Source organism: Hevea brasiliensis, chromosome 18 (genome assembly GCF_030052815.1).
Source record: "Hevea brasiliensis isolate MT/VB/25A 57/8 chromosome 18, ASM3005281v1, whole genome shotgun sequence".
NCBI classification, from domain to species: domain Eukaryota; kingdom Viridiplantae; phylum Streptophyta; class Magnoliopsida; order Malpighiales; family Euphorbiaceae; genus Hevea; species Hevea brasiliensis.
Genome location: NC_079510.1, coordinates 44,014,146 through 44,026,167, shown reverse-complemented (window position 1 = coordinate 44,026,167; position 12,022 = coordinate 44,014,146). Strand labels below are relative to the sequence as shown.

At 31.6% G+C, this 12,022-nt stretch overlaps 1 protein-coding gene and 1 pseudogene across 1 annotated transcript; one reads left to right on the top strand and one right to left on the bottom strand.

The window, feature by feature from the left end:
- The first annotated feature begins 2,297 nt into the window (after positions 1-2,297).
- On the top strand, positions 2,298-8,878 carry LOC110651002 (phytanoyl-CoA dioxygenase-like; annotated as a pseudogene).
- Positions 8,879-9,364: 486 nt separating this feature from the next.
- Positions 9,365-11,573, bottom strand: LOC110651003 (WUSCHEL-related homeobox 1). The gene is made up of 4 exons (XM_021806180.2): positions 11,140-11,573; positions 10,676-11,020; positions 10,416-10,492; positions 9,365-10,101 (listed from the first exon to the last, which is right to left on the bottom strand). Exons 1-4 carry the CDS (start codon positions 11,324-11,326, stop codon positions 9,655-9,657), a joined length of 1,056 nt encoding a protein of 351 aa, XP_021661872.1. The 5' UTR covers positions 11,327-11,573; the 3' UTR covers positions 9,365-9,654.
- Positions 11,574-12,022: the final 449 nt, after the last annotated feature.

Sequence of the window (12,022 nt, the reverse complement as noted above, 5' to 3'; positions counted from 1 at the left end):
TTTATATAAATCTCTAAAAAGTTTTTTCCTTTTGTAAATTTTAAGTGAAAAGAAAAAAATAAAATTTTATAAAAAATAAAATTATGATTTCAAAATTTTAATTTTTATATAAATATAAGAATATAATAATAAAATTAAATTTAAAAAATTATTTTTCCTATTAAGTTAAATAACACCATTTTTTAAATGTGTGTTACACATTATTTACGTTTATTGTGCATATTTGTATATAATATCATAATTTTTAATAACCAATTAAATTTAATTTTTTTTAATATCATTATACTAAATTATCATAATAGTATTTACTCATATTTAAAATTAATTTTTATTTTTTATTTTTTACATGTTTAATTTGTTAGTCCTATTGTATTTTTTTAAAATCATATTCTTTGGTTCCATTATTTTTATATGATTTCTTTAGTTCTACCATATATATACTTCGAGTAAGATTGAAATTGTCATATTTTTTTTCCTCTGCATTATTGCATAACTTCAATATGATTTTTTTTTTATGTTACTAATGATAGGGTAATTTCAACTATATAAATATGATATGGACTAAAGGAGAATTTGATATATAAATATAAACACAGTAAAATGTTAAGGCCTTGAAAAAGAAATACAATTTTTAAATACTATAAGTTAACATAACTTTTGTGAATTTTTATATTTTATGTAATTTTTGAATTAAGCAAGTTTATTTAAAATTATAAAATCAGTATATTAATTAAAGTTATACAATTTAATTAATTAATTAATTTTTAATAATTAATTAAAAATAAACAATTTCATTTTTTCATAAAAATAAATTATATCATCCTTAATTACATAGAAATATATACGAAATTAAAATTTTTAACCTTATCAAAGAAACAATATATTTAATAAAAAATTAAATTAGAAATTCTACAATTAATTTATTAATTTTATGACTAATAAATAATATCATATATTATTTTATTTATTAATATATGCTCCTACCATTTATATTTTCATATATTATAACAAATTTTAACAATTAAATAATAAATAGACCCTGAAGAAAAAATGCCACACAAAATAAAATAAAAACTACTTTAAATTTCAATAAAATATTCATGAATTTTTAAAACATATAAGCTTCCAAAAAAGTGAATTATTTTTTAGTTATTTTTTAATTATAAAATTGAAAAAATTTTTCTTATATTTTAGTTATTTTTTTTTAAATTTGATATATTTTTTTTTAAATATGGAAGTAATGATTTAAAAAAGCATAAATTTTTGATTTTATTTATTTTTTAAAATTTTATTTTGAATTATTATTAAATATTAAATTAAATAGTATTTATATAAGTAGAGGTTAAAAATTTTAAATTTATATATTTTAAAATTAATTTAAATAATAAAATTTTAGAATAAACTTCGTTTTTATCGTACAAATTTATCATGATTTGTGAAATTTTTAACAAATTATTTTTAATAATAATTTTTTTTAATTTTACAAAGTATTTAGCGATTAATTAAGTGTTGTGAAATATTATTAGTGACCTATAAGTGATAGATGTTATATTGTTTAAATCATTAAAGTAGCGATAGAATCATTATTTGATACTTATAAGTGACTAATAAATATTGTTAAATAGTTATGGATGTCGTTTTTATGGCATATTTATTAGCGACAGATAAGATTATATTGATAAATTATTATGAATTAGTGGCAGTTTTACTGTTGCTAAATGAGTAATTAATTATTTATTTTTCTTTTCTCTTTCTCTTCTCAAAATTTTTAATGTCATTTTATAAATTGGCAAAATTCTTAGTGCGGGATAAAGAATTCCATATACCGATGCTATTGATAAATATTAGAGAGTTGTTAATCTTGAAAAAATAGAAGAAAAATAATATATTTATGGTCATGCAAGCGAACAGTTTAAAAACTTTAAAAAAATATAATTATATAATTTATAAAAAAATTATAATAATAAAAAATAAAATAAAAAATTTAGAATTTCATCTCATAGGACGTTGCATTTTAATCATTACGAACAACTCATCCTTTTTGAGGATACTAAATTTTAAAAATAAAAATTTTCTTAAATCACATTTTTTGAGATTAAAAGTTTAATTTTTTCAATATGAGTTCAGGAGATTTCAACCTTCTCAAGGAAATAAAAAAAAAAAATGATATATCTATGGTTGTACAAGCAGACAGTAGCGACGACCTATTAATTGTCACTAAATTTTTTTTGATATTTTTATAAATAATATAAACAATAAATATTATCCCAATATTTCCCCAATATATTCTGGATATAATATAACAAAATAATATAAAAAGAGATTTTTTTTTATTCATCGCCGCTTAAATCATTAACATAACCCTCACCGGAAGACACATACGGAAAAGAGCCAACGCCATGGGGATAAACGGAAATCTCACTTCCGAGCAGCTTCAGTTTTTCAACTCTCAAGGTTACTATCCAATCACAAGTGCTGCTTCCATACAACACATAAACGCTGTTTCTTTTAACAAAAAAATATATATTTGTTTTTCCTTTTAAAAAGGTTATCTTTATTTGCCCTGAAGAAATCGATGCCATGATGAAGAGAATGGAGTAATTGCTTGGTGATTTTGGCTGCTCCTCCACCGCTTCAATTTTCTCTACCAAGAATCTGGTTGAGCCAAAAATCATATTTTGTTGTTTAGTTTTTAGAGTGTTTATTTCATTATTATTCAATCCAGAACTCAACAATTTATGTTTCCTTTCAGCAACAATCAACTGACAATTACTTCTTCGAAAGCGCGGAGAATATCTCTTTTTTCTTCGAAGGTATTGAAATTCTGCTACTTTTTCTTTTGTTTAGGTTCTTTTCTGCTTTTTGGTTGGCACCCGGTGCCTTGTTTTGGTTGGGGTTAATTTGGTTAGCGAACTCGAAGTTCAAAATAAGCCTCTTAGGTTGTCATTTTATCCAACTTACTTGGAACTCACTTTCCTTAACTCAATTAAGTAACTCCAAATTCTTTAGCAGAAATTCTACTATTTCCTACTTTATCCTTCCTTAAATATTATACTTTTATTTGGAGTAAGATATTTATGGCATTTTCACTGTCACTTTAGATGCCAACCAAACACATTCAAACCATACTTTCTAGGAAATTAAATTCCCTACAAGCGACTTTGTACTTCCTGAGAAGTAGACAATTTTGAACCAAACAAGGCTAAGGAATAAATAGTTGGAGCTTGACTTCAGTTTCACCAAAAAAGTCTGTACATATATAGTCTGTTTTTAGAGTGGCATGAAAGCACACTTTAATTTTGTATCTCATTTTGTAATGAGTTTTTCAACTAGAGTTTTCCTTGTTGTAATCATAATAAAATACTTTTTTCCCCCCATAAAAATTATTCTCTAGTTTGGGATTGATGTATTCTTGAGTAATAATAATAATAATAATAATAAGGAATTCTCTAGTTTAAACAAAAAAAAAAAAAAAATTCTCTAGTTTGTAAGATTGAATTCTTCATTTTTGGGTCTTTGCAATGTTTTTGAATTACTTAAGTGGGTCCCACTAATCGATGGAGGTTCAGTTCCTTTTAGTGTTTAATTTTAACATTTATGTTTTATCTTTACTAGTGAGAGGAGATTTATGTTTAATCTTAGCATTGCTGGTTTTGAAGGACGTAGCTACTTTATTACATTGCATATTACATATGTAGTGTCTTCAGTTAATGCTTGGTGCTTTTGGGGGATGATGTTTATTTTTTCTGCTGACAATCGGCGATTGTAATATTTGGCAGAGAAAGCATTTGGGGAGGATGGAAACCTCCAGCAACCAAAGCAACTCTCTATTAACAAAGTTGGTCATGGTATGCTGTTGCTGCTATACTAATTCTTAATGTCATAAAATACTACTGGAGCTGGGTAAATTCACTCCAATTGCAGTCATGACTGTGATACGCAGTTTTCTTTGGGGTTAGTTTTCACAATACGAGTGGTATACTTATGCAGCCTTACATGAGCTTGACCCTGTCTTTAAAAAATTTTTAAGGTATGTTATAATTTCAGTTCATGAGATTTTTGGATTTTTGGCTACTTAGACCAAGGTAAGAAATGCATCGGACATGAAAACCCTGCTGGGTGCCTATAGCTATTCATCTTATTGTATAAATCCCAATTTGATTCAGACCTTCCATGGAAGGATTCATAATGTGTGTGCTATATTACATGGCATAATCATTGTGACTGGATATTATATGATATACTTTGAAATACTCTCTCATTTGTATTTAGGATATTTCTGACACTGAAAGACACCTGCCTTAAAGAAAATTGCCTAGAGGATAATAATTCAGATACTTTTATAGATTGATACAGTAAACCTGAAGGATTCAAAATGGCTTGTTATCTTCATGTTGGTTCTGAAGCTAAGGATCCCCCATTTTTGGGAGGAATTACATATTCAACTATAATTTGTTGCTTTTTTCTAACCTGTGAGATTTTATTAACAGCAACCAGGTATTGGAGGTGAAGTAGTGCCTCAACAGGACAACTCATTTTTGTATACTGAACCAACAACTTGCACAGGGCTGTGGCTGGCCTTGGAAGATGCAACAATAAGAATCCCGGATCTCATAAAAGTATCTTCCTTCTACTTAGTTTAACTTTTTTGCAAACAGAATTATCCAATAGAATTGCTTAGTCTAGTTACATCTCCTTTTGTGGTGTTTTCAGATGGTCTGATCAGAAGGTTTCTTACAAGTGGACAAGGGATGTATTTTGATCGGCCTTTCCCTTCTTATGACCAAAAGGATTTTGTGCCTATTGAAGTGAAAACTGGATCTTTGGTCGTCATTCATGGTGATCTTATTCATCAAAGGTATAAGTTAAATGCATTCTCATTTGCCATTCTATGGAGGACTAAGAAATGTTATATTTCTCAACAGCTGATTATTCCAAATTCACCTATTGCTTTCTCTTTTATGCATGGGCTGCAGTTTTGAGAATCATTCTTCAAAATCAAGGCATGCCTACAGCTTGCATGTGGTGGATACTGATGGCTGTAATTGGGCACCAGATAATTGGTGAGTGAAGAAGCATGGTTTGTCTTTTCCTTTTTTCCATACAACCTTATATTTTAAACTGACAGTTAAAAATATGGACCATAACATCTGAGCAAGCTACATATCAATAATTTTTAAGATATTCCTTAACTTTTTATCTCCACTTTGCTTGTTCAAAGAACCAAGTATTTCATGGTCACTCCCTTAAATACCGAGAATAAACTATTACTGGATAGAATGTTTTTCAACTTGTCTGTAAGTCTCGCCTGCACATATTCTTTGTTTCATTTCACAAAAAAAAAAAAATGTCTGATTTTTATTGGTTTCTTTGTTGTTACCGGTATGCATTTTTCTCCCTGTATGCATGTGCCTGTGGTCTGGAACTTTGATGGTAAAATTGAGACTGTTATGTCATGAGTCATGATTGAAAATCTCATTTTGCAGTTATGCGGCTATTTGAATGATAAACATTTGTTTCCTTGAGAGCAAATATGTTTGAAGGAAATGAATTAAATGGTTTTTGTTAATAAAATTCTTTCCTGGCCGAAGAAAAGAAAAGTAAATGGAGAAATCAAATTTCTTTCCCTCCTAGGAAATAAGTTGTTCCTTTTTGAAGGAAAATTAAAAAGAGAACCCAACACATGGATTCAAATACATAGATCCTAACCTATGTTCATGCAACCCTAAGATCTCTACCATATTTGTATCACTAGTCTACCATATAATTGCATGAATAACATGAAATATATAGATTAGTTTACAGTCTAGATGTGTATCTTATTTGCCAAAAAAAAAAAAAATTGTTTCACAACTTGTTTAAAATGAGAGTCTTCAAAGATTAAGAACCGGGCCAAATTTGCACACACATAAATGCACATTCATTTGTCCATTTGTTACTCATTACAAAAAGTTTGTAAAGCTCTTATATATAGTTACTCAAAGTGTACCAAACTTTTAGTCAAAAGTTGCATTACTTCATGCATGTAACTATTAAGAAGAGTTGCATCTCTTCATGTGATCACATCTTTTAACCAATGTACATGATTTTTGAATTTTACTACCTTTTGGCAATGTACAGGACTTTTCATGCGATTATTCTTGATTCTGATTTTAAGTCTATTGGATCAAGGTTGACCCACATGGGTGACTCAAACCATATTTTCAACACTTTTAATGTTACATTAATGTGTAACATGGGCAAGAAAATAAACTATTCCTTTCATTTTGCATTGATGTTTGCACAATATGATGGTTTAAATTGTTTGGTGTGAATGACTAACCCATCATTCAATTGTAGCCTCATTTGTTTGCTGTTCTCTGGAAACATGTTAAGGTCAATTATGCTAAGAATAGTCGCATTTATACTTTGATTTCTAGGTGAAATTCGCTTAATATAATGTATACATTAGCTTTAGAGTTGAAGGAAGCCTTATTCTACTTTGAATGTTTTAGTTAATTCAGCTGTTGGCTGGAGGGTTCCCCATTCCTTGCGTGATCTGCCCTGAATGATGCAAGTTTTTCTTTTGGTGGGGATCTCCAACCTGACATATATAATGAACACATAAAATTCTTTTTAATATCTTCATAATATATTAATATTTTTTATTTGCATTTTAGCATAATCAAAATTGAAAAAAAAGAAGTTATAATTAAAAAGAAGGAAACTAATGAATCAGATGGGAATAGCTAGCTACTTCCATCTTGCTTTTTCCATTTCTAATTTTATTCAACTTTGGTGCTTCTCTAGGGGAGAAGTATGGCATTTCAGCACCTCCCAACATGTTTATTGCTTCTGTGCTAACACTTGCTATCTTTTACTTCATTTTGTAGAGCCAGAGCCTCTCTATGCGGGTTGATCTAGTCTGATGGATCCAAAATAGTCAGTTACAAAATGGACTGTGTTTCTTAATAGCAACGTTCTGAAATTGGGTATATTAGTTTCTTCATTTTCATGTAGGCTAGAGATGATAATAAAGGGTTGTATTAGCACTGTGTAGTGTTTTAGTGGTTCATAGTTCCGTCGTTGCTGTGATCAGTAACTGTTGAAAATTTCTTTAACCATGATTAAGGCACGTCATCTGCATAAACGAAACTCTACTAATTAAAATTTTCTCGTCTAATTTCCTCTATATTATAATTGCAATAATTGTCACTCAATAGCTATTGTGAAAGCACGTATCTTTTTGTCTATCAGTGCTCTAATATGTAGTATCATTTTGTGGAAACAGCCTTTTCAACTGTCTTTTGTAGAGACATAAAATTTGCAAACTTTTTCCTGCAATTTCTTCTACTTTTGTCAGGATATCCTAATTTTCAATTGTATTATGGATTTCTAGGTAGACAATAATAGAACAAAAAAAAAATCATTCAATAAAATATTTCCATTAGAAATGCAAAAGGAATGAGTTTCTGGAAGACCAGGATCAATCTGAGTTTCCCAACTTCATTGTCAGTAATTAACTTCTCGATAGTCAAACCAAAACTGAATCAAAGGCAAAGGTATAGCTTAACTAGTAAAATTTCTTGAGGAGGTGGCAGTGGTAGTGGTTTGGCCTTGGGGATATGTGTACTCCTAGGGGTTCATCGAGACTTGTACTATACAAAAGCAAGTAGTCTGAAATATGAGATTTTAATGATAGAATTTGAAAACCATTGGGCTAGGGAAGAAGCAGAAACATAATTAAGAAAAAGAAAATACCCTATAGTTTATGGTGATTCTTCAGAAAGGGGATGGGCTACCGTGTGATGTGGTACAAAAGTGGATGATGAACCAAACTGGGAGTTAGAGTCATTGTAGTTCCCAACTGTGGGATCTTAGTTGTCTTATTGGGACAGGAAAGGAGACAGTAAGTTCAACAGAGACACGAGGAGGGCTACCTGATTCGAGTCAAAAGGCAGGGAAGGCAGGCAGAGGCAGCAGCAACAGCCTCCCCTATTTTTGGCCAAAGGCAATTAAATGCTGCCTTAGCAGTGCAGACCACCACTTAGATTTTCACTGGATCACGCTCTCTTCCTCGGCAATATGCGTTTCTCTATCTCTCTCTCCTTTTCTTCTCTTCTACAGTACTTTCTCCCCATTGCGATACTAATACTATATTACTACTGTTCCTTTCTCTTTATTTTACTTTTGCTTGCTTTTTCACCTATGCTCCGGACATTCAGTGATGATAGCCCTGAAAATGTTTCAGTGACAACTTATGGGCAGCCCCCCCTCCCCCTATCTCCCCGACACACACACACACATATATTATCATAATAATACACATACGAAAAAGAAAACCATAGAGGAGATGGGGGGACCCTTGAGTGCATTTGAGTTCAGTACCATGCGTTTGTTTCAAGAAAAATGTTGGCTTTTCTTTATGATCATGTTATTATTTGCCTTTTTCTTTAGGGAATGGACTTGGGTACTGATTTTGTTAGTTATAAAGTCGCCTAAAGAGGATTCATGGGTCATATCCAGTTCTGTATTATGGCTGACAGTTTGTGTATTATGTATGGTCAGTCCAATATTTTTCATGATCTTCTGAATGGCCAAAGAGCTCCATCTACGCCAAGCCAAAAAGAAAAGAAAGGTCTCCCCTGCAGGTTTTCTAATAATTGCTGTTGCTGGTCACAAGTATTTGTTGCTGATGATCTGTAGTTGGATGTAATTTATGAGCTGCCACTGCCAGGGAAGAAACTTGTAAGCTTTATGCTATACATACGGCGGTTAGCTAGTAATTGTAAAATCATATACATGTAGAATGTAGTTTCCATATTTTCTGACATATATAGAACTTGTAAAGAAACCATATACAATCTCTTCAACGTCTCACTTATGCATATATTCTAAATGTCCTGTATGAGAAAAATGTAATGGCATGGAAGAATTGATCTTACGTTAATAATCGAATCTGAAGATTAAATATATGTTTCCTAGCTAATTAATTAAGTAATCCTTTGCTTGCCATTATATATGAATGTTAAGCCATGCAAGCTAGTGAATTAATTGTTAAAGCTTACTAGAAGCTTTGATTTGTTTTTTTATTTATTTTTTTTTTTTATTTTTATGGTCTTGTTTTCTTTTCCAAGAAAAACAACATTTTTTTGTTCTCTTGGACTGGACTGGATTGGAATGTGTTGATCATTGAACATACATGAGAATACTATATTATTCTAGACATATAACTCAAGAACCCCCCATATATAGTCAGTCCAATTCTGGGTCACTTCAACATCAACTCTTTCACATCCATCACCCAAACCAAAATTTTCTCTCTCTCTCTCTCTCTCTCTCTCTCTCTCTCTCTCTCTCTCTCTCTCATTATCCAAACAAGGTCTACAAAATAGACAACCCTGCCAAAAAATTACCATACCATTTTCTTTGTAGAAAATAATGGAGGAGTACCTTGGCTTAACCAACATGGTCCAAATGCATTTTAGGGCAAGGTATCCCCACATTACCATTTCATATCCTTATCCTACAGTTGCACAAATGAGCGATTGGAACAGAAAGAACAGTGCCAATTTCCAACTAAAAAACAAACTGAAACATATTACCCACCTTACTTTCAAGGCAATACAATTAAGAGCTTCATCGTAACCACACATGGGTTAGCTGCTGTTTCCTTCAATTCTTCAGTGGAAGAAACTCAAAGAATTGGTTTGGACTCAATTTTGTATTTATGGCTGTGATGGGTACTTTTGTGTCATTCTTGCTACCATTAACACCGTTACAATCCTCACTGCTGCAAAGTGGAAATAGCTCAAGGGTTTCAACCTCTTCAATTTTATCATCCTCATCATTATCATCAAGATTGGTTTCATTCTCTGATCTCCTGCTGGGTTTAAACCATGAATTCTGCTTTTGAGAATTTAAGAATCTTGAACTTGAACTTCTTGTGGTCATGTTGTTTATGAGCTGGCTAGGATAAGAAGAAGGATACTCCACAGTTTGCCACGTTGTGTTCTTCTCTACACTGCAACTTTTATGTTGGTGTAATTCCCTCTCAAATTGTGACCATCCACATGTTGTTGTGCTTTCTGTTGTTACTGCTCTAAGCATTGAAACAGGTTCCTGAAAAATAAACATATAATAATAAATAATAATTAAAAAGAAAGAAAGAAAAGCTAATAGTTGAATTCCCAACTAGCCCAAGAATATCTGAGCTCTTTCATAACAGTCCCAACAGTGAGCAAGAAAAGGCAGCTTAATTTTGAGCCTTTCTTTTTTCCAATAACATAAAAAAAAATCACATAAAGGTTCTTTTTAACCTTTTGATAAGTTGTCACATAACATATAATTGGCTCTTAATCTTTGTTTCATTAAAGTAAGTAAAAAAGTGATGCCTCATGAACAAGAACAAAATTAATCAGGATGAACACACAGACCTCCAAATGCTCACTGCAGCTTGAAGGTGGTACCAGAGTCTTTTTCTGTTCAACTTCATAAACTGTCCTTCTCAACCCTAAGGCAAAATCACATCTCTAAAAGTCAAACAAGAAAAAGGAAACTACAAAACTTAATTTCCCATCATTTTAAATTAAGATCAGGAGGAAAAATGCACTTATAAAACCCTGGCTAATGATGTTAAAAATTAATAGTACTGCAGAGGAAGAAGAAGAAAATATCGGGTGGTATAATATTATACCGCCAGCTGATTCCTTCATATCCAGGTTTCCAGCAGTATCATGCTTTCGTACTTTACAACTAGTCTCTACTTCACGACGGCGTTTTTGTCGTTCTCTTGCTTTGTGGTTTTGAAACCAGTAGAACACATTCTTGCCTTCGATCTTCCCAAACCTACGAAGCTGTGCAGCTATTTGTTGGATTTGTTCCGCTGTTGGCGTTCGCGTTCCACGTCTGTACATTTCTTCCAGTGCTAGTAGCTGCTCCGGCGTTGGGTTCCACCGCGAACTCATCCCCATTAATGGCTGTTCGTTCATGAATATTTCTCTCCTATTTTGCTCCGATGCATTAATATTATTGCCTGAGCCTTCATATACATGCATATCATATAAATAGCTATATATATATATACACATGTACTTTAGAGCTAATTAATGAACTTGAAGATGAGGAGGTTGGTAACATATAAGGAGAAAAATGGCGTACCCAGAAGGTGACCATCGAGTCCTAGACGAGTACTAGTGGTGCTATGAGTGCAACTGGAATAAGGAAGAGTTGTCGTGATATGACTAGTGCTCCTGCTTTTAGGCTTTGGGCTAATTGTAGGTAAGAATTCTGCAAAATAGACTGAATCATTCATGTTAAGCACATTTTTGTCGCCTCTATTCATCATGATCCACAATATACACAGCAGCCGTTGCTACTTCTCTCTCTGGGTTTCTCCTTTTCTTTGGTTGCGAAATGATCAAGTTCTATCTATCTATACATATACTAGAGTTGAGAACAAACAACTAGAAAAGAGAGAAAGAGAGAGAGAGAAATGGTGGGACTGAAAAACCATTTTGGTTTTGGCCACAAGATAAGAGAGAGGGATCAAAGGAGAGAAAACAGTATGTATTGACCACACTATGGAGAGAGAGAGAGAGCAAATTGCAGAGGGCCACAAGAAGCGTGGAATTCTGGGAAATATATTGGGAAACGAGAGGCAGAAAGATCAGTTAACATATCACATTTCAGAATAGAATTGGATGTACATAGAGAGGTCTCATCAGCGAAAAAAAAAAGAAAAAGCGTTCTTGTTAAGTTTTTTCTGATTCTTATATTTAATAAAATTATTTTTATTAATAAAAGAACTATAGGTATAAAAAACGATAAAATAGTGTGACTACCATGATAGATATGAATAAAGTGTTCAAAAAATTTTTACTTATACCCAATTTATCAAATAAATAATGAATCAGATTAAAAAAAAAATCTTAGTGTTCTTATACGTATCATAAAGGGATCAATATAATACTTGCTCCCCTCTTCCTGCGCCTCAATCAATCACCATCTAGCTCTACCATAAAACAACCCACTTCCTAAGCTA